General features: G+C 39.3%; 1 protein-coding gene across 1 annotated transcript; it reads left to right on the forward strand.

Annotated features, from left to right (window-relative positions):
• The first annotated feature begins 19,981 nt into the window (after window positions 1-19,981).
• Window positions 19,982-22,953, forward strand: LOC121967477 (auxin-responsive protein IAA1-like). Its single transcript, XM_042517738.1, has 5 exons — window positions 19,982-20,326; window positions 20,410-20,591; window positions 20,725-20,836; window positions 22,476-22,537; window positions 22,615-22,953. The coding sequence occupies exons 1-5, from the start codon at window positions 20,136-20,138 to the stop codon at window positions 22,650-22,652; spliced, it is 585 nt and encodes a 194-aa protein (XP_042373672.1). The 5' UTR covers window positions 19,982-20,135; the 3' UTR covers window positions 22,653-22,953.
• Window positions 22,954-24,362: the final 1,409 nt, after the last annotated feature.

Genomic DNA, 24,362 nt, shown 5'->3' on the forward strand with positions numbered 1-24,362 from the left:
CCTTTTATTAACCATGAAGAGATTTTAAAGAGAAATTTTATTTTTTAAAATTTTCGGAAACAAATAAGGAAAGTTTTCATTGTTGATTGAAACTTGTCCAATTTGCTTCCTATTGTTTTGGCCGGCCATCATTGTTTAATTGGGGAAATATTATTTTATTTTTCTCAATTAAATCATGTCAAGGAAATTAAGGAAAATTTATTGTAATTAAATTTCCTAATTTACCTAGGCCAAGGAATATAAAAGAAGGGGTGAGGGTGCCTTCATGAGACACAACATCTATTATTCCTCTCCCTCTTTTGTTTCTTGGTGTGGCCGGCCATCATCTCCATCTCTTCCTCTTGTGGTGGCCGAACCTCTCCCTCTCCCTTGGAGTTCTTGTGGTGGCCGGATACTACTCGGAGAAGAAGAAGAAGAAGGAGAGGAAGCTAGCATCTCTTGGAGCTTGGTTAGTATTTTGATTTTCTTCTTTGGTAAAGTTCTTCCTTTGTGGCCGAACCTTGCTTGGAGAAGAAGAAGGTGGTTGGTGGTTTCTCATCTTGGTAGATCGTTGCCCACACAACGTCCGAGGTTAGAAGAGGAATACGGTAGAAGATCAAGAGGTTTTTCTACAAGGTATAACTAGTAATTTCTTTTTCCGCATCATGCTAGTTATTTATGGAAATAATACCAAATACAAGAGGCTTACGTTCTAGTATTTCGAATATGTTTTTTCGAAGTTGTGTTCTTTTGTTTCTTTCTTTTCCTTGTGATTTGATTGTTCTCTTTGGTTAACCTAAAGTTATTTTAGGAAATTAAATATTAGCTTTCTATTAAAGGTTTTGTCTAGTCGGTGGTGGTTGCTCCCATATCCAAGAAGGCCATGTGCCTCGCCACGTCGATCTTGGGAACCTTTTATGGAAATTAATATTTAATGGAATTAATAACTTAAGGAGACTTGGGTCGAACGTGTTAAGTTCCGCAGAGATCCAAGTCAAAACCTAAAAGAACAAATAGATTAAGTTTTGGATCAAACGTGTTAAGTTCCGCAGGAGATCCAAAATTTAATTTAAAAGAACACATGGTAGCTAGGAAAAGGTTCAGATCTTTGTACAAAATTTTTGTACAGTGGAACCTATAGGCTTTCCGAGTATCAACCAACAATTGGTATCAGAGCTAGGGTTTTGCCTCTGTGTATTTGGTATTTAGTTTAATTATGCACATGTCATACATAATTTAGGCAGGTTAATAGTAGGATGTGCTAACTCTATGGATGCAGGATCCAACTATTATGGCTTTTAGTTAATTATGTGTGTGATTGGACCCTTGGACATGTCAAGGGCAATTTATATGTGTGTGCATGATTGTATTAAAATACGGAGTATTTAGTTTTATTAGGATTTTATTTTTGATCTAGATACATGTACATTCCTTTTATGGAATATAGGATCAAAATGTAAAATTCTATTTGTGTCGCGGATCGAATCTTGCAAAGCGTGGAACCTTCTAAGGACCAGAGGCGCAGCGGAACTCGGAGCAAGATGGATGCGACAGTTAGACCCGGTGGCGGTGGCCAAATATGGCATGATGACAACACACGGAGGACAATTAAAGATAAAAGCCATAATAGTTGAAAATTAGATTTTCTATTTATTGCTTTTATATTGTGCTGTGTGTGCATGTTAGTATACATGACTAGTAGGCTAGCATAGTTAAAATTCCTCATTTATAAATAACTAAGTGGGAGAGTGATTTTTAAGTAAATCCCATGGTCTCCATTACTGGTTTGTAAGTGATGCAAACAAGCTTGCGCGTTGGCTCTAAGTGCCTTCCTCCATAACGGATGAGCTTGTTTGCGGATCACTAGAACAGACTTTCATTTTTGGATGACTATAGGAAGTTAATTAAGAGCGTGTGATCTTCCCCAACGGAAGGGGCATAATCTTATTAATGGACTTAGTGTCAAGTAATGGTGTACACTTAGACACATCTAATAGTATCCTCCCCAACAGAGTCACTGCTATTATTTGTGTGACCAAATAATACCAACTATTAATTTTATTTGTCAAAAAGTTAGGTTGACAAGATAATAAAATTAATGGGTTAAAACCCTCCTTTTACAAATGTTGAATTTGTATACGTCCACACTAACGTGGCATACAAAATTCACGGTGTTTTAAGGTGTTGGTTAATTTAAAATAGTATTGTTTGAGGAATCAATATTATTCTAAATTTAGAGTTCTGACCAAAAGTTATTTGTGATTCTTAGGATGACTTTCAACCCACTGTCCATCATACTTCAACAAAATAGACTTACTGGACCAAATTATATAGATTGGAAAAGAAACCTGGATATTGTTCTTACTGCTGAAAGCTATAAATTTGTCTTGACTGAGCATTGCCTGATGCACCCATCGGTGAATCTACCCAAGAGGAGATTGAATATCATAGGAAATGGGTAAAAGCAGATGAGATGGCGCGGTGTTACATTTTGGCTTCAATGTCAAATGTATTGCAACATCAACATAAAGATTTACCAACAACTTATGATATTATGAACAATCTCAAGGAACTCTTTGGTCATCGGGATAGGGCTTCTAGACAAGAAGCTATGAGAAAGATAATGCACCACCATGCAAGAGGGTACTCCTGTAAGGGATCATATCCTAAACATGATGGCTTATCCGAACGAAATACGATCCTTGGAGGAGAAATTGATGGGAAACCCAGATCGATATGATCCTCCAAACCCTACCTAGAAGTTTTGAAGTTCCGTTTGAACTATAATATGAATAAAAGGATTTATTCATTAGGGAACTACTAACTTCAAGCAGCGAAGGGTTATTTCGTCACAATGCTCAAATTCACTATCTTGAAAATGGTTCTACTTCTAAACCGAAAGGTAAGAAGAAGAAGAAACAAACTGGTTTAGAAAAGAAAGTGAATAAATCTCAGAGTACAGGATTTAAATGAAGAAGCCGAAGGGCAAGTGCTTCATCTGCAAGCAGGCAGGACATTGGAAGGCGGACTGTCCTCGTAAGAACCAAAACAAAGGTATATCTCATACTCTAGTTGTTGAAACATGTTTAGCGGTGTTATCTACCAGCACCTGGTGTGTAGATACGGGAGCCACTGATCATGTCTGCAATTCCTTGCAGGGTTCCAGGAAACCCGACGACTATCTGAAGGGGAGATTACTGTCTACATGGGCAATGCTACTAAGGTGGCAGCTATTGCAATGGGAGACGTCTACTTATCTTTTAGTAGAAATAGAAATTTGGTTTTAAGAAATTGTCTTTATGTACCCAGTTTTAGAAAGAATTTAATTTCAGTTTCTAAACTGTTTTTAGATGGATATTCAGTTTCTTTCAGTAACGATGTAGTTATTAAAAGAAATAAAGTGATTATCTGTTCTGGTGCATTAGTTGGCAATTTGTATATTTTAAATCCAAATTCTTCCACAAAGCAAAACATGGAAATTTATAATTCATCTTCTAATTCTAATAAGAGAAAAGAACCTTCAGAAATGAACCAAGCATATCTTTGGCATCTAAGGCTTGGTCATATTAACTTAAGTAGGATTCAGAGGCTTATAGCTGATGGACTTTTAAGTTCATTAGAGTTGGAAAATTTTCCAACTTGTGAATCTTGCTTAGAAGGTAAAATGACCAAGAGGCCGTTCAAGGCCAAGGGGTATAGAGCCAAAGAAGTATTAGAGTTGGTTCACTCTGATTTGTGTGGTCCTATGTCTGTCCAGGCAAGAGGAGGTTTTGAATATTTTGTCTCTTTCATAGACGATTATTCAAGATATGGATACATTTACCTAATGCGCCGCAAGTCCGAGTGCTTTGATAAGTTCAAAGAATACAAGGCTGATGTGGAGAAACGATTAGGTAAAAGTATCAAGACACTACGGTCTGATCGTGGTGGCGAATACCTCTTAGGAGAGTTTAGGAATTACTTATCAGAGGCCGGGATTCAATCCCAATTGTCCGCAACAGAATGGTGTAGCAGAACGAAGGAATAGGACTCTTATGGAGATGGTTAGATCGATGATGAGTTATTCAGAATTACCAAATTCGTTTTGGGGATATGCTCTGGAAACAGCAGTGTATGTTCTGAACTTAGTACCTTCTAAATCAGTTTCTTCTACTCCCATAGAATTGTGGAATGGGCGAAAACTCAGTCTAAGACATATTCGGATTTGGGGTAGTCCAGCACATGTGCTGAAACCAGATGCTGATAAGTTAGAATCTCGTACAGAAGTTCGCGTGTTTGTAGGATATCCCAAAGGAACGAAAGGTGGTTTATTTTATAGTCCTAAAGACCAGAAGGTCATTGTTAGCACCAATGCCCAATTTTTAGAAGAAGACTATATAATGGATCACAAGCCCAGTAGTAAAGTCGTTTTAGAAGAACTTAGAGAGGACATGTCTACTTCAGTACCAACAGTACAAGATGAAGTACCACAAGAGACTGCAACACGTGTCACACATGATACACAACCACAGACAGTGCCTCGTCGTAGTGGGAGAGTTGTGAGGCAGGCTGAAAGATTCATGTTCTTGGGAGAGTCTTCGGACTTGATCCCGGGTAAACATGAACCTGATCCCCATATGAAGCACTCCAAGATATAGATGCAGATCTTGGCAAAAGGCAATGAATTCGAAATAGAGTCCATGTACTCTAATAAGGTCCGAGAGCTTGTAACCACCGATGGTGTAAAAGCGTTGGATGCAAGTGGATCTACAAAGGAAAAGAGGGAGACGGAAGGTAGAAACCTTCAAAGCTAGGCTTGTTACGAAAGCACTCAAAAGAGGGAATCGATTATGAGGAAACCTTTTCACCGTAGCCATGCTTAAGTCTATCCGGATACTCTTATCCATTCTTGCTCAATGATTATGAGATCCGGCAAATGGAAGACGACTTTCCTTAATGGAAGTCTTGAAGAGAACATCCATATGAAGCAACCGAAGGATTTATTGAAAAGGCAAAGAGCATCTAGTATGCAAGCTCAATCGGTCCATTTATGGATTAAGCAAGCTTCAAGTCTTGGAACATCCGGTTTAATGAAGTAATCCATATGGATTTATTCAAAGTCCGGATGAGTCTTGTGTATATAAAAAGTGTACAAACGTGGTGGTATTTCTTGTACTATACGTAGATGATATTTTGTTAATTGGCAACAATGTCAAGGTATTATCAGACGTAAGGGTATGGTTGTCCAAACAATTTGATATGAAGGACTTAGGAGAATGTGCACACATTCTTGGGATCAAAGTTATAAGGGATCGCAAGAAAAGAATGTTGTGTCTATCCCAAGCTTCATATATAGATACAATCCTTGCTCGTTTTAGCATGCAAGACTCCAAGAAAGGTTTCTTACCTTTTAGACATGGAGTAGCTCTATCTAAAGAGATGTCTCCAAAGACATCAAAAGAGATAGAGGACATGAAAGCAGTTCCTTATGCTTCGGCTGTAGGAAGCCTAATGTATGCAATGCTATGTACGAGACCTGATATCTGTTTTGCCTGGTCAGCAGATATCAGAGTAACCCTGGACAAGGACATTGGACTGCGGTAAAGCATATATTAAAGTACTTGAGAAGGACTAGAGATTATATGCTAGTTTACCAAGCAGATGATCTGCTCCCTGTGGGTTACACGGATTCAGATTTCCAATCAGATAGGGATAACAGTAAGTCTACATCAGGCTATGTGTTTACTTTAGGAGGTGGAGCCATTTCATGGAGGAGTGTTAAGCAAAAATGTGTTTCGGACTCAACCATGGAAGCTGAGTATGTAGCAGCCTCTGAGGCAGCTAAAGAAGCAGTATGGCTCAGGAACTTTCTAATGGACTTAGATGTGATTCCTGGTTTGCCCAAAATCATCACAATTTATTGTGATAACAGCGGTGCAGTTGCAAACTCAAAGGAACCACGAGCCCATAAGGCAAGTAAACATATAGAGCGCAAGTACCACCTGATACGAGATATCGTGAAGCGAGGAGAAGTTGTCATCGCCAAGATTGCATCAGCGGATAACCTGGCAGATCCTTTCACTAAGGCCCTTCCGGCGAAAGCTTTCGATCGGCATGTGGAGGGAATGGGAATCAGATGTATGGTAGAAGATATGGCAGCTTAGTCATTAATATAAGTGGGAGATTGTTGGAGTGTATACTGAAAGCCTAAGCTTTGTAAACATTCATTATGAATAAAGAATCACATTTGGTCTAATTATCTACATTTGTTTGTAGTTGTTCATTTAATTTATATTGTAGATAACATAGTATGTGGTGTCACATGTAGAAGATGATGTTATCAGTACCTTATAATTATAAACAGTAGCTCACGACCAGAATGGAAAGGAACAAACCATTAGAAAGTCGTAGTGTAATTAGATATTAGTTTATCTTGACTATATAATTACACTAGTACACTCAGAGTGTATTGAGTAGGACCATTTGAAGTCGTTCCTTTTATACTAACTTTATAAAGGAATAAAAACCTCAGTTATTATGGAAGTGTGTGCTCTTAATCCTAATATAATAACAAGCATATATGTTTGATATTTATTTCTTTAATTTATCAATGGGTGAGATTTAGTTCGATGAATCAATAAACCCGATAAATTAGGAAATGGTATCACTCATAGTGTGTGTTGTTGATTATAGAAGGAAACTGTGTCCTCGTGATACTAGGTTGATAATGTCCTCAAGAGGAGCTCATAAAGATTGTCATGTTAAACCCTGCAGGTGGACTTAGTCCGACATGATAATAAGGTTGAGTGGTACTACTCTTGGACTTAGATATTAATTAAATGAGTTGTCGGTAACTCACTTAATTAGTGGACATTCGATATCTTAAACATGGGAGACTAACACACTCATAATAAGAAGGAGCCCAAAAATGTAATTTGGGATTGGTGCGGTAGTTCAATGATAGTTCTCTAGTGGAATGAATTATCATTGATAAAATTAAGTTGTGTGTTCGGGGCGAACATGGGATGCTTAATTTTATCAGGAGACCAAAACCAATTCCTCCTCTCGGTCCCTATCGTAGCCTCTTATTTATAGAGTACTATACCCACATATACCCACCTAAAGGGGGCCGGCCAAGCTAGCTTGGGAACCAAGCTAGGGCCGGCCTAAGCTTGGGTTTAAGGTGGCCGGCCCTAGCTTGAACCCAAGCTAGTAGGGCCGGCCATAATTAATTAAAAAGAAAATTTAATTTTAATGTTTATTATTATGTGGAAGATTTAATTTAAAAGAGAATTAAAATTTAAATATCTCTCTTGTAAAAATTTACAAAAGATTAAAGAAAGAGATTAGATTTCTTTCCTTATTTGTAGATTGGAGAGTTGTTTTATTTTCTCTTTAAAATTATTCACATGTTAATAAAATTAAAATTATAGATATTTCCTTTTATTAACCATGAAGAGATTTTAAAGAGAAATTTTATTTTTTAAAATTTTCGGAAACAAATAAGGAAAGTTTTCATTGTTGATTGAAACTTGTCCAATTTGCTTCCTATTGTTTTGGCCGGCCATCATTGTTTAATTGGGGAAATATTATTTTATTTTTCTCAATTAAATCATGTCAAGGAAATTAAGGAAAATTTATTGTAATTAAATTTCCTAATTTACCTAGGCCAAGGAATATAAAAGAAGGGGTGAGGGTGCCTTCATGAGACACAACATCTATTATTCCTCTCCCTCTTTTGTTTCTTGGTGTGGCCGGCCATCATCTCCATCTCTTCCTCTTGTGGTGGCCGAACCTCTCCCTCTCCCTTGGAGTTCTTGTGGTGGCCGGATACTACTCGGAGAAGAAGAAGAAGAAGGAGAGGAAGCTAGCATCTCTTGGAGCTTGGTTAGTATTTTGATTTTCTTCTTTGGTAAAGTTCTTCCTTTGTGGCCGAACCTTGCTTGGAGAAGAAGAAGGTGGTTGGTGGTTTCTCATCTTGGTAGATCGTTGCCCACACAACGTCCGAGGTTAGAAGAGGAATACGGTAGAAGATCAAGAGGTTTTTCTACAAGGTATAACTAGTAATTTCTTTTTCCGCATCATGCTAGTTATTTATGGAAATAATACCAAATACAAGAGGCTTACGTTCTAGTATTTCGAATATGTTTTTTCGAAGTTGTGTTCTTTTGTTTCTTTCTTTTCCTTGTGATTTGATTGTTCTCTTTGGTTAACCTAAAGTTATTTTAGGAAATTAAATATTAGCTTTCTATTAAAGGTTTTGTCTAGTCGGTGGTGGTTGCTCCCATATCCAAGAAGGCCATGTGCCTCGCCACGTCAGTACTGGGAACCTTTTATGGAAATTAATATTTAATGGAATTAATAACTTAAGGAGACTTGGGTCGAACGTGTTAAGTTCCGCAGGAGATCCAAGTCAAAACCTAAAAGAACAAATAGATTAAGTTTTGGATCAAACGTGTTAAGTTCCACAGGAGATCCAAAATTTAATTTAAAAGAATACATGGTAGCTAGGAAAAGGTTCAGATCTTTGTACAAAATTTTTGTACAGTGGAACCTATAGGCTTTCCAAGTAGCAACCAACAGATGGGTCATGGAATGTGCTAAGGGATTTTGGAGATGGACTTGAGTCTCAAACCTACGGATTTGACACAATTAGATTGTGTTTCATGCTTGGAAATATGACATTGGGGTCATATGACATGACAATTGGTTTGGATGTATAGATGCCATATAAACCAATGCTAGGGATACATTGTGATTTAGTATGGGCAAATACATCAAAAGGAAGCCAAAACTAGGATTTTAAGTCAAGGTTCAATTGAACCATGTAGATAGTTTTGGGTTTCGTGTCAATCTTGGGAACGGTGATAGATATATATTTTAATATATTTTTCCCAAGTAGACACGGGTAAGACAGATCTCTTCACAAAATTTGGAGATTTTTGGATGTCTGTAGAATATTTGGCGTATTTTTGAAGTTGGGTTCAAAATATTGTTTGGACTGAAAACACTGTGCCAGTCAATTGATGCAGTTACCAGTCGACTAGTAACAATGTTCATTTATCAAATATAGAATGGTTCTGTGGGTTTGTTTCGATAAAGGCAGTCGACTAATACTTTTGGCAGTCAACTGATACAAGTCTGAAATTATTTTCAGCATTGGTTTATGACCAGGTCAATTCACATTGGTGTATAAGATCCTTAGAGGGATAAATACATGAGTTTATGGTTAGTTTGGATGATAAGTTTAGACAATTGGGATATTGTTGGAGCTTTTTGATATTAGGAAAAGGGGGAGAAGTAAGGTTTAAGTGGAAAAACCTGAAATACCTTACAGTGGAGAAAATCCTAGCTCAATGAAGAGCTTAGGTGTAGGGGGAGTCTTGTGAAAGGTTCTTAAATATCCTTGTGGTAAAATTTCTATCTCAATGGGGAGCTTAGGTGTAAGGGGAGCCTTGGGATAGGTTCCAATGTGTTGGTGTAGGAAGCATCCGACGATCGAACCTTAGTTTTGATAATGGCAAAGAGATTCAAAGTTAAGTTTAATTGTTATCTAATGTGTGTGACTAAGTGTTTCAGGAAAGTCCTAGCTGCGGTTAGGCAAGGGAAAACCCTAGGGGGTGGTAACCCTAGGTCATAGGGGGTGGTAACCCTATGCGGGAAGTCTTGGCGGGTCGACGCTTCGGGCAAAAATCCTAGGGGGTGGTTGTTGGTGCAGCGGAGACCGGCAAGAGGGGGTGAATTGCTGAAAACAAGAAAACAAAAACTACCCTCCTCGGATTTCAACTCAGAATTAAATCAGCAATAAAAATAACAACAACTAAATTAATGAAACAGAAAAAGAAATAGGAACGGAAAAGACTCAGGGATTTAACCTGGTTACAACCAAGGAGGTTGTTAATCCAGGATAGTAGAAAAGAGCGCAGTAAGAAAAATCTCCTTCTCTGAAGGCGGAGAAGCCTTTTACACTTTTAAAGCTCACTAGTTACTTAGGAATTGCTTACAGATTGATTGCTTGAGTTGTTGTTGAATTCCTAGCTCCAGGGGCCTTTATATAGCTCCTGGAAAGTCTATCCCGAGGGTCCAAGGCGCCTCTAGCTCGGTCAGCGGATAAAACTTTATCCGCGGTATAAACAGTCAAATTTGACCTGTTGATGGCGCCTTCAACAGGGTTGAAGGCGCCCTCATGATGGAGGTGCCTCCAAGCCTGCTGGAGGTGCCTCCAAGCTGGCAGCACAGTTTCCAGCTTGGTTTTTCTAGCTTCCGATGCTCCGTTCTTTTGGGTGATTGCGGTCAACCGGAATAGGGCTCACCCGAACCCAATTCCCGGCCTTCTCCTCGAGCAACCTTCCGTCCCGGCTTAACATCCCTCAAATGTCGCGCAAGCTCTTCACGCCCACCGGAGTACTCTTCCGTAGCTCTCTCGTCCTTCGGACGCACCGAGCCCGTCGGCTCCCTTCCCGTGTCGTCCTTCTCGCTAGCTGCGTCTTCCGCTCGACTTCCTGTGTTCCTAAGCTCCTACACACTCAGACACAGGGATCAAACACAGCAGGACCTAACCAACTTGGTTGATCACGTCAAAACTACCACGGGGTCCAACAATCTCCCCCTTTTTGATGTGCATCAACCCAAGTTCAAGTTAGGGTTAAAAATAGACATAAAGAGTAATTTTAAAGAAGAAATTACTAAACTAACAAGTTAATCATAATTTTTGCAATTAGTAAAAGTGCAACACTTTAAAATTTTAAAATTTTCTAATTCCCCCTAAACTTGTACTTTTCTCTCCCCCTTTGATCACAGCAAAAATGGGGTCTTAAGTAAAATATTTTCAAGTAAGATTAAAGTTTTGAAAAAAAATTCTAAGTAAAAAAAAAATTCTAAACAAGAATGAACTTTTTATAAAAGAAATTTCTAAGTCTAAATTGAAAATTTTTTAAGTCAAATGAAGTTATTTAGGATTTTTCTGGAAAAAAATTTCTAAGAAAAAATAATTTCTAAGTTAGAAAAAAAAATTTTAAGGAATTTTCTAAGTCAAATATTTGATAAACTTTCAAAGCATTATTTAATTTTTGTTTAATGCTTTTTCAGAAAGTTAATTAAACATTTTCTTTCAATATTTTAGCTCCCAGGTCGTGGCGAGGCACTAGGCCTTCTTGGTTATTGGAGCAACAACCACTTCCTTAGACAAAGCTTCCATAAAGAATTTCAATGTTTAATTGTCTCACTGTCAGCTTTTTAAATTTTTGAAAAATTAATTAAGCACAGATTTTGGAACCCAATAGAGGTTCCTTCCTACAGGATTATTCAAAAATCTAGGGGGTACATAGTTTCTTGGTATTTTCCTAAGTTGACCTTGATGCTTCCTTATATACCAATTTAATTTACCATAAATTTTTAATTTTGAATTTGGAAATTGATTTAAGCATGCAGCAGATTTCAGTTTTCCAATTTCTAATTTTAATTTATCATTTTCTGATTTTACACTATCATACATTTCAAGTAGACATGCTTTTGCTAATTTCATGTTTAATTCTTTATTTTCTTTTTCTACTTCGAATAAGTCTTTAGAAAGCGATTTAATAAATCGAAATGACTGAGACGGGGTTAGATTGCGTACCTTACTTACCTGATCTGGTGACGCTCTCCCTTCACTGCTGCTTTCTTCTTCTGATGTTCCTCCCCCTTCATCGATGCTCATCTCTGAACTTGAGTCTTCTTCCGGTTGATGGTTCACCAATAGCGCTAACCCTGAGAATTCTTCGATGTCCGACTCAGAGGTTGATGAATCTGACCAAGTAGTCTTCAGATTCTTGTGCTTGGAGGTTTCTGGTTTCTTGTATTTTGGCTTTTCCTTTTCTTTCTCCTTTCTCTTCAATTTTGGGCAGTCCTCCTTGATGTGCACTTCTTCGTTGCAGTTGTAGCAACGAACCGTCCTCTTCTTTCGATGATGCCTCTGCGATTTAAATTTATTAGAACTGAAAAACTTATTGAAGCATCTTACCAGTAGTGCCGCTTCGGATTCGTCGACTGAGGCTTCGGAGTCAGAACCGTTTACTTTTGCTTTTAGAGCTATGTTCTGACTGGTCTTCTCTACTCAATTTGGCTCTGAAACTCGAGATTCGTGAAGTTCAAATATCGAAAATAATTGTTCTAACGTACTTACCTCGAGGTCCTTAGAGATGTAGTATGCATCTACTAAGGAAGCTCACTCTGGAGTTCTCGGGAAGACATTGAGCACGCATCGGATAGAATCCCGGTTTGTTACCTCTTCTCCAAGGTTCGTTAGTTGCGTTATCAGCTCCTTGATTCTCGCTTGGAGTTGCGCTACCTTCTCGCCTTGGTTCATCCGGAGGTTCGTTAACTGGTTCCGGAGAATGTCGCGCTTCGCTAGCTTCGCTTCGGAAGTACCTTCGTGAAGCTCCAGGAATTTTTCCCAGAGATCTTTCGCTGAGTCGTAGCTTCCGATTCGATTTACCTCCTGCGGCGGTAGAACGCTGAGTAGGTGGAACTCAGCCTTTCCGTTGGCGACGAAATCTGCTTGCTCCTTTTTCATCCAGGTATTTTCCTCCTTATCTTTTGGAACTGCATAGCCATATTTCATTATTAACAGAATGTCAAATTCGGTTTTAAAAAATACCTCCATTTTGCGCTTCCATGTGGCGAAGTCTCCGTCGAACTTCGGGGGATGGATGTTTGCTCCGGCCATCGTCTTGATCGTAGTGATTCAGTTGGCGGTTAGTCCTTCTGAGGCGATCAAGCTCTGATACCAATTGTTGGTGCAGCGGAGACTGGCAAGAGGGGGGTGAATTGCTGAAAACAAGAAAATAAAAACTACCCTCCTCGGATTTCAACTCAGAATTAAATCAGCAATAAAAATAACAGCAACTAAATTAATGAAACAGAAAAAGAAATAGGAACAGAAAAGACTCAGGGATTTAACCTGGTTACAACCAAGGAGGTTGTTAATCCAGGACAGTAGAAAAGAGCGCAGTAAGAAAAATCTCCTTCTCTGAAGGCGGAGAAGCCTTTTACACTTTTGAAGCTCACTAGTTGCTTAGGAATTGCTTACAGATTGATTGCTTGAGTTGTTGTTGAATTCCTAGCTCCAGGGGCCTTTATATAGCTCCTGAAAAGTCTATCCCAAGGGTCCAAGGCGCCTCCAACAAGGTTCAAGGCGCCTCCAACTCGGTCAGCGGATAAAATTTTATCCGCAGCATAAACGGTCAAATTTGACCTGTTGAAGGCACCTTCAACAGGGTTGACGGCGCCCTCATGATGGAGGCGCCTCCAAGCCTGCTGGAGGCGCCTCCAAGCTGGTAGCACAGTTTCCAGCTTGGTTTTTCTAGCTTCCGACGCTCCGTTCTTTTGGGTGATTGCGGCCAACCGGAATAGGGCTCACCCGAACCCAATTCCCGGCCTTCTCCTCGAGAAGCCTTCCGTCCCGGCTTAACATCCCTCGAACGCCGCGCACGCTCTTCACGCCCACCGGAGTACTCTTTCGTAGCTCTCTCGTCCTTCGGACGCACCGAGCCCATCGGCTCCCTTCCCGTGCCGTCCTTCTCGCTAGCTGTGTCTTCCGCTCGACTTCCTGTGTTCCTAAGCTCCTGCACACTCAGACACAGGGATCAAACACAGCAGGACCTAACCAACTTGGTTGATCACATCAAAACTACCACGGGGTCCAACAGTGGTAACCCTAGGTTAAAATCCTGGTGTCGCGAACCGGGTAGAAGTCTGGATGGGTCAAGGACTGGACATCCAGCATGAAGGCCGGAAGCATCAGACGCTGAGCAAAAGTCTAGTCGATCTGAAGAATCGTACTGGCATCAGGTAAATCTCCTGAGTGGAGTAGGTGAGGACGCGTTCCCCGTAGAGGGAACAGTAGGCGTCGGGTCGACCTAGGGTTTCCGGTCGGAAACCCGAAGTCAGACTTGGATAGTCCGGAGACTATCAAACTTTCACTTTTATACTATCACTTATGTGTTATGAGCTAATTTTGTGCTGCAGGGTATTTTTGCGTTTAACATATCTTGCAGGGACCAAAGTGCAAAATTGGCCTCGGATGAACAGTACCGAGGCGCCTCCATGGAGCTTGGAGGCGCCTCGGGTGCAAAACCTGAGCTAGTTACGAAGCAAGCTTGGAGGCGCCTTGAAGGAAGCCAAGGTGCCTTAGACAGCTTGATGAAGGCGCCTTGGAGAGGCTGAAGGCGCCTTGAACCTGATAAGGTTCGACTAGTTCATCCCTTATCTCCGCGGCTGACTCGGCTCATTCAAGGCGCCTTGGTGAACAGTAAAAAGCGCCTTGAACACCCTTTATAAGGGATCTCGACCAGCAGCTCATAACAAGCAATTCCAAGTAATCTCTCTGTGACCAGCTGCTAACGACAAGATCCCGAACTGCTGTGACAACCACCCGACGACCCGGAGCTTCGAAACTTCAATTTTTCTCACTGTCATCGGTATAATTCAATTGTTTATTGTTAGCTATTGTACTTCATCTTGTAATCATTTTTGTCGAGCTTATAGTTGTTGCCCACACAAAGCGATCAAGGATCGCGGGCCTTCGAGTAGAAGTCGATCTAGGCTCCGAACGAAGTAAAATCCCTTGCGTCTTTCTGTGTGATTGTTCTCTGTTTATTCCGCTTCTTTAACTCTTACGCCTTTACGATTCCGATAATCGAAACAAAATAGCCGCGAGCGCTATTCACCCCCCCTCTAGCGCTTCTCGATCCAACACAATGCATGTTTGCATTTTTGTTTCGGCGGTGTAAGTCCAAGTGTGTAGCCTTGACAACATAAGTTCATTCGGCGGTGTAAGTCCAAGTGTGTAGCCTTGGCAACATAAGTCTATTCGGCGGTGTAAGTCCAAGTATGTAGCCTTGGCAACATAAGTCCATTAGGCAGTGGAAGTCTAAGTGTGTAGCCTTGGCAATGTAAGTCTTTTCGGCAGTGTAAGTCCAAGTGTGTAGCTTTGGCAACGTAAGTCCTTTCAACAATGTAAGTCCAAGTGTGTAGCCTTGGCAATATAAGTCCATTTGATTTTAGCATATTTATTTACTGTTATGTTTTTCTTAACTTAAATGTATTGCCAAACATCAAAAAGGGGAAGATTGTTGGAGCAATCCCAATGGTCCGTGCGACCAAGTGTTTTAGTGTTTGGGCAAAGGGTTTAAGTTAGGTTCACCCTTGTATTTGATATGTGTATTTAAGTTGTACAGGATTGCAGGATACACATATTGTTGGTGCAGGGAGCACCAGACGATTGAACTTGTGTTTTGATTATGTCAAAGGGTCCAAAGTTAAGTTGTCTTGTGATCTAACAAGGTTGATTGAGCTTGCAGAAAAAATCCTAAGTTGTTTTAGGCAAAAGTCCTAGTGGATTCTAGGCAGGTAGAAAATCCTAAGAGGTGGTAACCCTAGATCCTAAGGGGTGGTAACCCTAGGTCCTACGGGGTGGTAACCCTAGGTGATGAAAAGTCCTAGCTATGGCATGGTAAGAGGAAACCCCTAGGGGGCGGTAACCCTAGGTCCTAGGGGAAGGTAACCCTAGGCGGAAAGTCTTGGCGGGTCGAGCGCTTCGGGCAAAATCCTAGAGTCGGGGACTCTAGGTTGAAATCCTGGTGGTTGCGGATTGGGTGGAAGTTTGGGCGGGTCATGGAGCGGACGTCCAACATGAAGACGGAAGCCTCGAGCGCTGAGCAAAAGTCTAGTCGGTCTAGAGGACTGGTCTGGCAACAGATAACTTCTCCTGAGAGGAGTATATGAGGATGCGTTCCCTGAAGAGGGAAGAATAGGCGTCAATTCGACCTAATATTTCGACAAAACTCAAAGTCAGAACTGGGCAGTCAGAGGTTGTCAAATTTCATATTATATATATTATTTTTCCCCTGGACTAACTTTATTTTGTACAGAATAAGGGGCTGGAAAAAACTGGTTCGGGCGCCTGGAAGGGGTCCGGGTGCCCAGAACCCAAAACTTATCTATAAGCTGATGTGGCGCGCGTCGGTTGGCCGAACCACAGGGTCCAGGAGCCCGGAGTGGTTCCAGGCGCTCGGAACAGCCTATAAAAGTAGCCTTCAACCAGGAGCTTAAGAATAATATTCCAAACAAGTTCTACTTCTTCGAGCTATTCAGAAAATGCCTCCTCGATGCTCGAAAGGTGCCCCAACGACGATTGTGCTAAGGATTTAACTCTCCAAGTCGTTGGTATTGTTGTATTTCAAAGTTACTTGTACTTCAACTGTAAATTTTGTTGTAACCTTCGATTAATTAGTGATTGGCCATCGAAAGCACTCTCGCGTGCGGGCCTTGGAGTAGGAGTCGTCACAGGTTCCAAACTAAGTAAATCTTGGTGTGCTTTCTCTTGTCTCCGTCTTTTCATTATTCTACTGTGTTTTTACTCGATTGTTTTAAAACAAACGAATTAGTCACAAGCGCTATTCACCCCCCCCTCTAACGTGCAACGATCTTACATCTATGACTCAACTTGATGGCTTCGGGTCCAGTGAAGGATGAAGCATCCGAGGAACCGTGGACAAGACAACAAGGACAAGGGCCGGGGGAAGCGACTTCGAGGCATACGTGAAGGATGACATTGGGATGAGCCGTGGACTTGGGTGCATCCGAGGGACAAGGGCCAAAGGAAGTAGGTTTGAAGGGAAAAGGTCAAGGCTGCAACGAAGAGTCAAGTAAGTCGTAAGGGTGAGGGTATGAGTACGTGAGATTGTACTTGGGGTACCAGTCGACTGGTGCTTTCACCAGTCGACTGGGGAGGGAACAGAATGTCTATGTTCGCTCAGCCAGTGTGGAGCAGTCGATTGGTACTTTCACCAGTCGACTAGTATTGAGTCGTTGCGATGTAATGGTCGAATCTCCATAGAGGGCAGTCGACTGACACTTTCATCAATCGACTGTTAGGTGGGGTTTTCCAACCCGTGGCCTATATAACCAAGGCTTTAGAGCTTGGTTAAAGTAGACGAAATTAGTGGTGGTTAACCCTAATTAGCAGTCAACAAGTGCTCAAGAGTTCTTTGTGTTCTAAGATGTCTTGGTTGGAGTTGTGGTGAGGTTTCTCCACCCACAAGGAGACTTGAGATAGTCGGAGTTTGCCGGAGGCTAATCCATCGAAGGATTGAGAGATTGTCCATCTTACAGACAGCCGTGGAATAGGAACCCCAATCTCTGAATCACATTAAAGGAAACGTGTTAGTGGTTTGCTTGATCTTTCTCTTATTGTCTTTAGATTTCTTGTTTATGTCAGTTTGTATTTCTGCTGCGCAAACTAACATTGTAGGAGAAGTTATCGAATTGGGGGCAACGTTTATTCAACCCCCCTTTTAATCGACCATACAAGATCCCTAACATGATCTGTCTACTCTTAGGGGTATAAATGAGCCAAGCCGCTTGTGAGTTATTCAAAGCTCGATTCGATAAAAGCTTGTTTGAGCTCATTTAATGAGGCTCGTTAAGATAAACAAACCAAGCTCAAACTTCACAATATTCCGCTCGTTAGCTCGTGAACATGTTCGTTAAGCTCATGAATCAACTTTTAAATAAAAAAAATAATAGTTTTAATATTGAATTTATAGATTTTATATTCTACTTATGAAAAATATAGATAAATATATTAAATTTATTTATTAGAATAAAATTATAAATTTTAACAAGAATATTATAATTTTTTTAAAATATATAATTTAGTTTTTAATGAGTATTTAAATTTATAATTTATATTTATTAAGTTCGTTTAGGCTCGATAAAAGCTCGAATAAGCTCGTGAGTCATGAATATATTCGTTAAATAAAGCTCGAGCTCGGTTCGATTATAAACGAGTCAAACTCAAACATCCAAGAGTTCGACTCGGCTCGGCTCGATTACACCCCTACCTACTCGGTCGCTCTGCCAGCTCTACCACTTGGCTACTCTATCTCACGGCCCGCTCGGCCGCTCTGCTCGCTCCACTACCGTGTAGTTTACACTCAGTACTTGATAGAAACTAGTCTTTACTGGTAACCTGATATTATAAATTCAGGTCATCTCAATAGATAAGTTAAATTTAATTTAGTATATATTTAAATTTAATTAATTTTTCAAAAATCTCTAACAGATTGTCACAAAATCACTACTATAATATAATATTGATTAAATATGAAATGGTCGTATTATAACTATTTAATTCATAATTGCCGCAATATAAATATTATAACTACAGATAGAAAATGAAGTGTAAATGTCATAGCAACTATGATCCCCTATTTTGTTAATAAATAAAAAAAAATTGGTCTATTTAGGTCGCTTTTTTTCCTATTGTTTTTTTATTCGATCTGTGTTTTCTTCCTCCTCCTCCGTTCATAACCACTAATTTCCCTTAAATATTTATAACACTGATATCGTTAGTTACTTAAAAAGTGATATTGAGCCGGACTTTAATCTGACATCGCACTAATCTACACGATTAAATTATACGGGAACACTTCTTTTTAGCTCCTACTTTAACCCTTGAGCATCTCTTTTGACTTACTTTTTTTATAATATTTACTTTTGAAAGCTCCAAACTAATTTATAAATAAATAAAAATTAGATATTCCTAATCTCCTCTCAATAGTACACTAATAGTTGATTTAGTTTAGTTGTGAATCTATCCACTTTGATTTTCATTGATATTTTTCTACTAGTTCTTCGGGATTATAATAATCTCTCAAGACGAGAGTGCCTAAAGATTATGGGTTAAATTTAAAAGTTATGGAAAAAACTCTAATAAGCAAGTAATTATGATAAATTAAAAAGTAATTATTTCATTAATTGAGTTTCATAAAAGTCCAAGCTCTCAGTAAACAAGCTTAAATATTTTTGATAAGATAAACAAACAAATTAAATACAATTAAATCAACTCAGCTCAAAGGAGCAGAAACTTAATCCCTTATTTATTTTATATATAAAAAAAACAGGGCAATACTAAATGAGAGAAATTTAATGGATTAACATGGATTTAATCATACCTAAAAGATTCTCATTTTGCATGCTTAAATTAAGACACATCAATCTTAATTGCCCTTTTAATGCGGGCACGCCGCACACCTTCTCCAACCACTTTAATTGCCATTTGACTTGTAAACATTATTATTATTATTATTATTAAATAGTGAGCCACTGACTACGTTTCTCTGCTGGCTCCAGATTTTGAAGACGTTGTGTACACGATAAGATCTAGTCATTTTCCACTTGGTGGTAAATGAATACAATTTCCATGAATAAATTTGATATTCGCTAAATAAGATTTTATTTATTTTCGTTAAATATTTATATGATTAATTAAATAAATAAATTTAAATAACTCATTAAATTAAAAAAAAATTTAAACACATTGACTAACAACATTAATGAATAATATTAGTAAATAATGTCCCTGAATAAACTTTTATTAATATACTAAATAAATAAATAAATTTTTAAAATTAACTAAATAAATTTATTATCAAGTTTAATAATCAATTAAACAAGTTGAATTAATAATTCAATAAGTTTTAAATGAACCAAACTCAATTCAAATTTAAACTAAATTTAAATTTATAAAAACAATTAAGTCAAATTAAATAATTATTTTAACTGCTTAATTTATGATCCAATTATCTAATCAAATAAATTTGAACATTACAAAATTTATAGTTTACGAGCTTGAACTTTTCAGTGTGGATTATGATTAAAAATTGAAAAAGGTGACATTTTAATAAAAGAAATTAGAAGCTTAAGTGTTGTCTTGGCAATACCAAATTCTAAAAGAGGGAAATCGTTAACACAGTGAAATCTTATGGGTATTCAGAAAATCGTCCTTGTTGCTGAGCGAGGTCCGAAACTCTAGGGGTGTTTTGGTAATATTGAAATCTGGAGGGTACAATTAGAAAAAAAAACAGCTCGCGGGACTATTGTGAGATACCATCATTATTATTACTACTATTTTATTATAAAAATTATTATTATTATTGTAGTGGTGGTCCAGTCCGGCACGGTTAAGAGGAGACAACTCTAACCGACAACCCTGGCCCACACTCTCCCTCCACCCGCCGCTCCTTCGTTTTTCTCATTCTTCTTCTTCTTCTTCTCTTCTTCTTCTTCTTATTCGTCTTCTGCGTCTTCGTCTTCGTCTTCGTCTTCGTCTTCCTACTTCGGCTTGCTCCACCATGTCGACGACGGAGACAGCGCACAGCTCCACAGAATCTGATGCCTCCGGCCTCGACTACGAAGAGACGCAGCTCACGCTCGCCCCGCCCGGTGCCTCCAGATCCGACCCTGAAAGGAAGCGAGGCCTATCGGACGACGATCTCCCTTCCGATTCCTCCCAAGGAGCCTCCATCAAACCTCCACAATCCAAGTAAGCAACACCAAACATACCCTTTGATTGTGGGAAAATAGGGCTACTAATTTTCTTATCGAATTAATTTTTTCCTCCTTAAGGGCTCAAGTGGTGGGATGGCCGCCGGTGAGGTCGTTCCGGCGAAACGCGCTCAAGAGCTTCACCTACGTGAAGGTGGCCGTCGACGGTGCGCCGTACCTTCGTAAGGTTGACCTGGAGGCATATGCTGGATACCAGCAGTTGCTTACTGCCCTCGAGGAAATGTTCTCTTGCTTCACTGCCCGTAATTTTTTCCATTCCTCTCTCTCTCTCTCTCTCTCTCTCTCTCTCAGCCATCTCTAGATTGCTTGGTTTGGGATTTCTTTCTTTCGATTAATGGGCAAGGTTCATGGAATTTTTGTTCCAAATTTCCTCAGGCAATTATCCCAATGAGAGGAGGCTGGTTGATCCTGTGAGTGGCGCAGAGTATGTGCCGACTTATGAGGACAAAGATGGTGATTGGATGCTCGTCGGTGATGTTCCCTGGAAGTAAGTTTTTATCCCCCATCAATTAGTCTTGAAATACAGAAAGATGAAAACATAGGTGTATATTTCCTTGTTCTTCAGTTAGACAACGCATGGATCAGTCCCACTGCAGACCTACTAATTATCAAGATTTTTTTTTTTTAATTGTTTTGCTTCTCTTATTGTCATTCTAACTTTAGACTGATGCATAAATAATATACAAATGAAAATTTACTGGATGTTCAAACGTTATTGCGGACTACTGCTCATTTCTCCCTTTCAAATTAGTATTAGGTAAATTCTTTCTTGATGGGAATTTTAATTTATGTATGTGAATCTGTGGTTAAGGAAGTTGTTATCAGAAGTTAAATTTATGATTGAATAGGAATCATAGGAAATGCAACGATATAAATCCAATAAAGTTATGTCAAAAGAGGAAATGGAATCATTTGTTTGGAGACCCACAATGGCTTATCACAAACTGTCAGATCAAAACTTGTTACAATTAAGAAAGAAAAAGTTTGAAGGATTGCATCTCATCAGGTAACAGCTTGCATCACTGCAATTGGGACTATAGTTGATTGGTGAAAATGGAAGACAATCTTTCCTTAGGAGAGAATACCTTGATGATTCGTCTGGTCTGGCAAATGTAGGAAATGTGCATGCATGACTTGAACTAGGATGTAGTGTTGGATCTGATGGTAAATTTGGAAAGTTGTTTCAAGCTAGAATGAATACTACTATATTTTTTTATCCTTGGTCCTTGTTTTGTAGGACTACTTTTTGTCGTTGATCCTAGTTTCTTAGCCAGTTCAACCAGTTTAGGAATCAAGAAAAAAAACAGAAACAACTGAAAGCTATGGAAGATGATTGAGGAGAGTTACAAGCTTGTTGGATACATAATCCATCTCACTACGCAAGGACCTTTCAGAGACAAATCACCTAGCTTTTCATACAAAAAAAAAAAAAAAAGAGACAAATCACGTAGCTGATAATTATAACTAGCATCCCAATATGCTGGTACCTTTCATGAAATATTTGAATAGATGCAATGGAACACCACTGAACACCCTTTCTTATAAGCAATGAGGAGATCAAGATCAGCAATAACAAGAATCGATAGGCAGGGTATGTCCTGATTCAAAACTATGCACTAGGTACTGGTAGGGGAAATTCTTTATGGAAGGTTCATGAGGCATGTGAGGTATCAAAGAAAGAAGCACATGTCTGAGCTCACAAAGAAACGGTCCACTTGAGGAGATTAACGTAACTTTTGATCACAAAGAAAAGACCCTCAATCATGCAACAAATTTGGCTGACTTAAGTGTATGATCATGGAGAAAACAAACAGAACAAATAAGTGAATTAGATATGATACAAGGGAATACAAGGCAATAAGGCCAACAGGAAACATACCGGCATTCAATTAATAAGACATGGCTTCTATAAGGCTTTTAACCCATCACTGTCATTTTCATGTTGTTCTGTCGCTCAGTAGTAGTTTGTTGTGCCTTCTATAAGGTTTTTAACCCATCACTGTCATTAGTTTGTTGTTTGAATCAAAATCAGCAAATCAGCGTGTCCAGTTTTCTTGCATAGTTCAAGGTGCTGCATGGTTATCATTTCCACAAGAGCAACTCTAAATTCCATTTTTTGCTCGCAGAATGTTCGTTGCTTCATGCAAGCGTCTTAGGTTAATGAAAATCTCTGAAGCTATCAATTTAGGTAATTTTGATCTCTCACTGATGTTACTCGATTATCATGTATATTTTAATGACATCTTTCTCTGTCAATTATTATAGCTCCAAGAGCACCACAAGGATGCACCAAAGAACAGTGAATTTGATTCACCAACAATGGACATCAACAAATGGCGGTATCATGTACAGAAATTGTCACTCCTGGCATCTGTGAGAATGTAGGAATAAAAATATTGTACTTAGGTAAACATGTTTTGGTTTAAACTATAGTAAACATATTGTGTGACAATAAGTAGACTGGTGTAATCCAGCCAATGGTCCTCTCTTGATTATCTTGTGTCTCCATGGTAGTACTTGGTTCATACTTTTAACAACTTTGCTTGCGACGCCATTTTGCTTCGTTAGAGCTTGGAAATGTTATGAACCCAATTTGCATTGTTATGGTTTGTGGTGATATATGTAGTTGTGTTGCTATACAAGATCGGGCATCTGATATATTGCTTTGTTTTTATGGATTTTGGAAATTTTGGCCCTGAGCTAAAAGAGTAGAGGCTCTCTATTGTTGTGAACTAAGGTGTTAAACTACTGCATCTCAGAGAACAAAGTGATGCATCCATGCAATAGTAAAACATTAATGCCTTTTATCATACTTGTACTAGAATTTCAAAAAATCATTTTTTCATGAATAATATTGTTGGAAATTTTCTCAATTAATGCGATCCGGATGTTGTGGGTCAGTTTATCGGTAATCAATGGCTTAAATCGATGATGTCTCGGTATGACAATGTGAATCGTGCCCTTTTTTTTATATATATATAACTTCCTTCTCTCTCGTTCATCTACCGAGTACCTTTAGAATATTTATTCGTCCCTAGTGGACTCTAATTCTCGTCCTCTTAGTCATTCCGTTTTATTAGTAAAACACACTTTTTTTTAATAATAGGTAAATAGTCTTTTTCCTACTCCACCGAGTAAATTGGGAGCATAATTTTTACACATTCAGAAGCTTATTAAAATTTAAATTTTTCCTACTCCACCCATCTGGAAGCACATGTTGGAATCCCATTATCCCATGATAATTTTGATATGATCAACCAATTTAGGTTAGGTTCTATTAGTTTTTGATCTCTATGTCTAAGTATGCAGGAACTTATGAGCACAAAAAGTCGAGCAGAAGACGCAGCTAGTGAGAAAGACGGCATGGAAGAGAGCCGATGGGCTCGGTGCATCTGAAAGACGAGGTGCTACGGAAAAGTACATCGACGGACGAGAATGACGCACGTGGCGGTCCGAGGGACGAGAAGCCGGGATGAAAGGTTGCTCGAAGAGAAGACTGAAAATTGAGTTCGGGTGAGCCCTATTCCGGATGGACGAAATCACCTAGGTGATTGGAGCAACAAGAGAGACAAAAGGGAGCTGCGGAGCTGCTGGAGGCGCCCTCAAAGGAGTTAAAGGTGCCTCCACGCCTTTCAGTGGGAAGGCGCCTTCAACAGGGTTGAAGGCGCCTTCGACTCGTTGAAGGCACCTTCGACTCCATGAAGGTGCCTTCGACTGGGCAAATTCTGTCGTTGGTAAAGGATAAAATTTTATCCTTTAGTGCCTCGTCGAAGGCGCCTTCCAGCCCAGGATAAGTTTTTTCTAGGGGCTATGAAAACACCACTGGACCTAGGAAATTAAACGCAACACTTGTGATTAATCCTAATTGAGTTCTGAGCTGTAATTGAGTGCTTCAACTACTGTAAGAGGCTTCTCCGCCTAAAGGAGAGTTTACTGAGTATTTCATCTTCCTTGGATTAACAACCTCCTCAGTTGTAACCAAGTAATTCGTTGTGCCTCTTCTTTTCAATTTA

This window comes from Zingiber officinale, chromosome 3B (genome assembly GCF_018446385.1).
Source record: "Zingiber officinale cultivar Zhangliang chromosome 3B, Zo_v1.1, whole genome shotgun sequence".
NCBI lineage: Eukaryota > Viridiplantae > Streptophyta > Magnoliopsida > Zingiberales > Zingiberaceae > Zingiber > Zingiber officinale.

Excerpts from the sequence above, each read along its gene's own strand:
- LOC121967477 (XM_042517738.1), top strand. The coding sequence starts at position 20,136 with ATGTCGACGACGGAGACAGCGCACAGCTCCACAGAATCTGATGCCTCC. Across the intron at positions 20,327-20,409 it reads ATCAAACCTCCACAATCCAA|GGCTCAAGTGGTGGGATGGC; the intron begins GTAAGCAACACC and ends TTCCTCCTTAAG. Across the intron at positions 20,837-22,475 it reads GTCGGTGATGTTCCCTGGAA|AATGTTCGTTGCTTCATGCA; the intron begins GTAAGTTTTTAT and ends TTTTGCTCGCAG.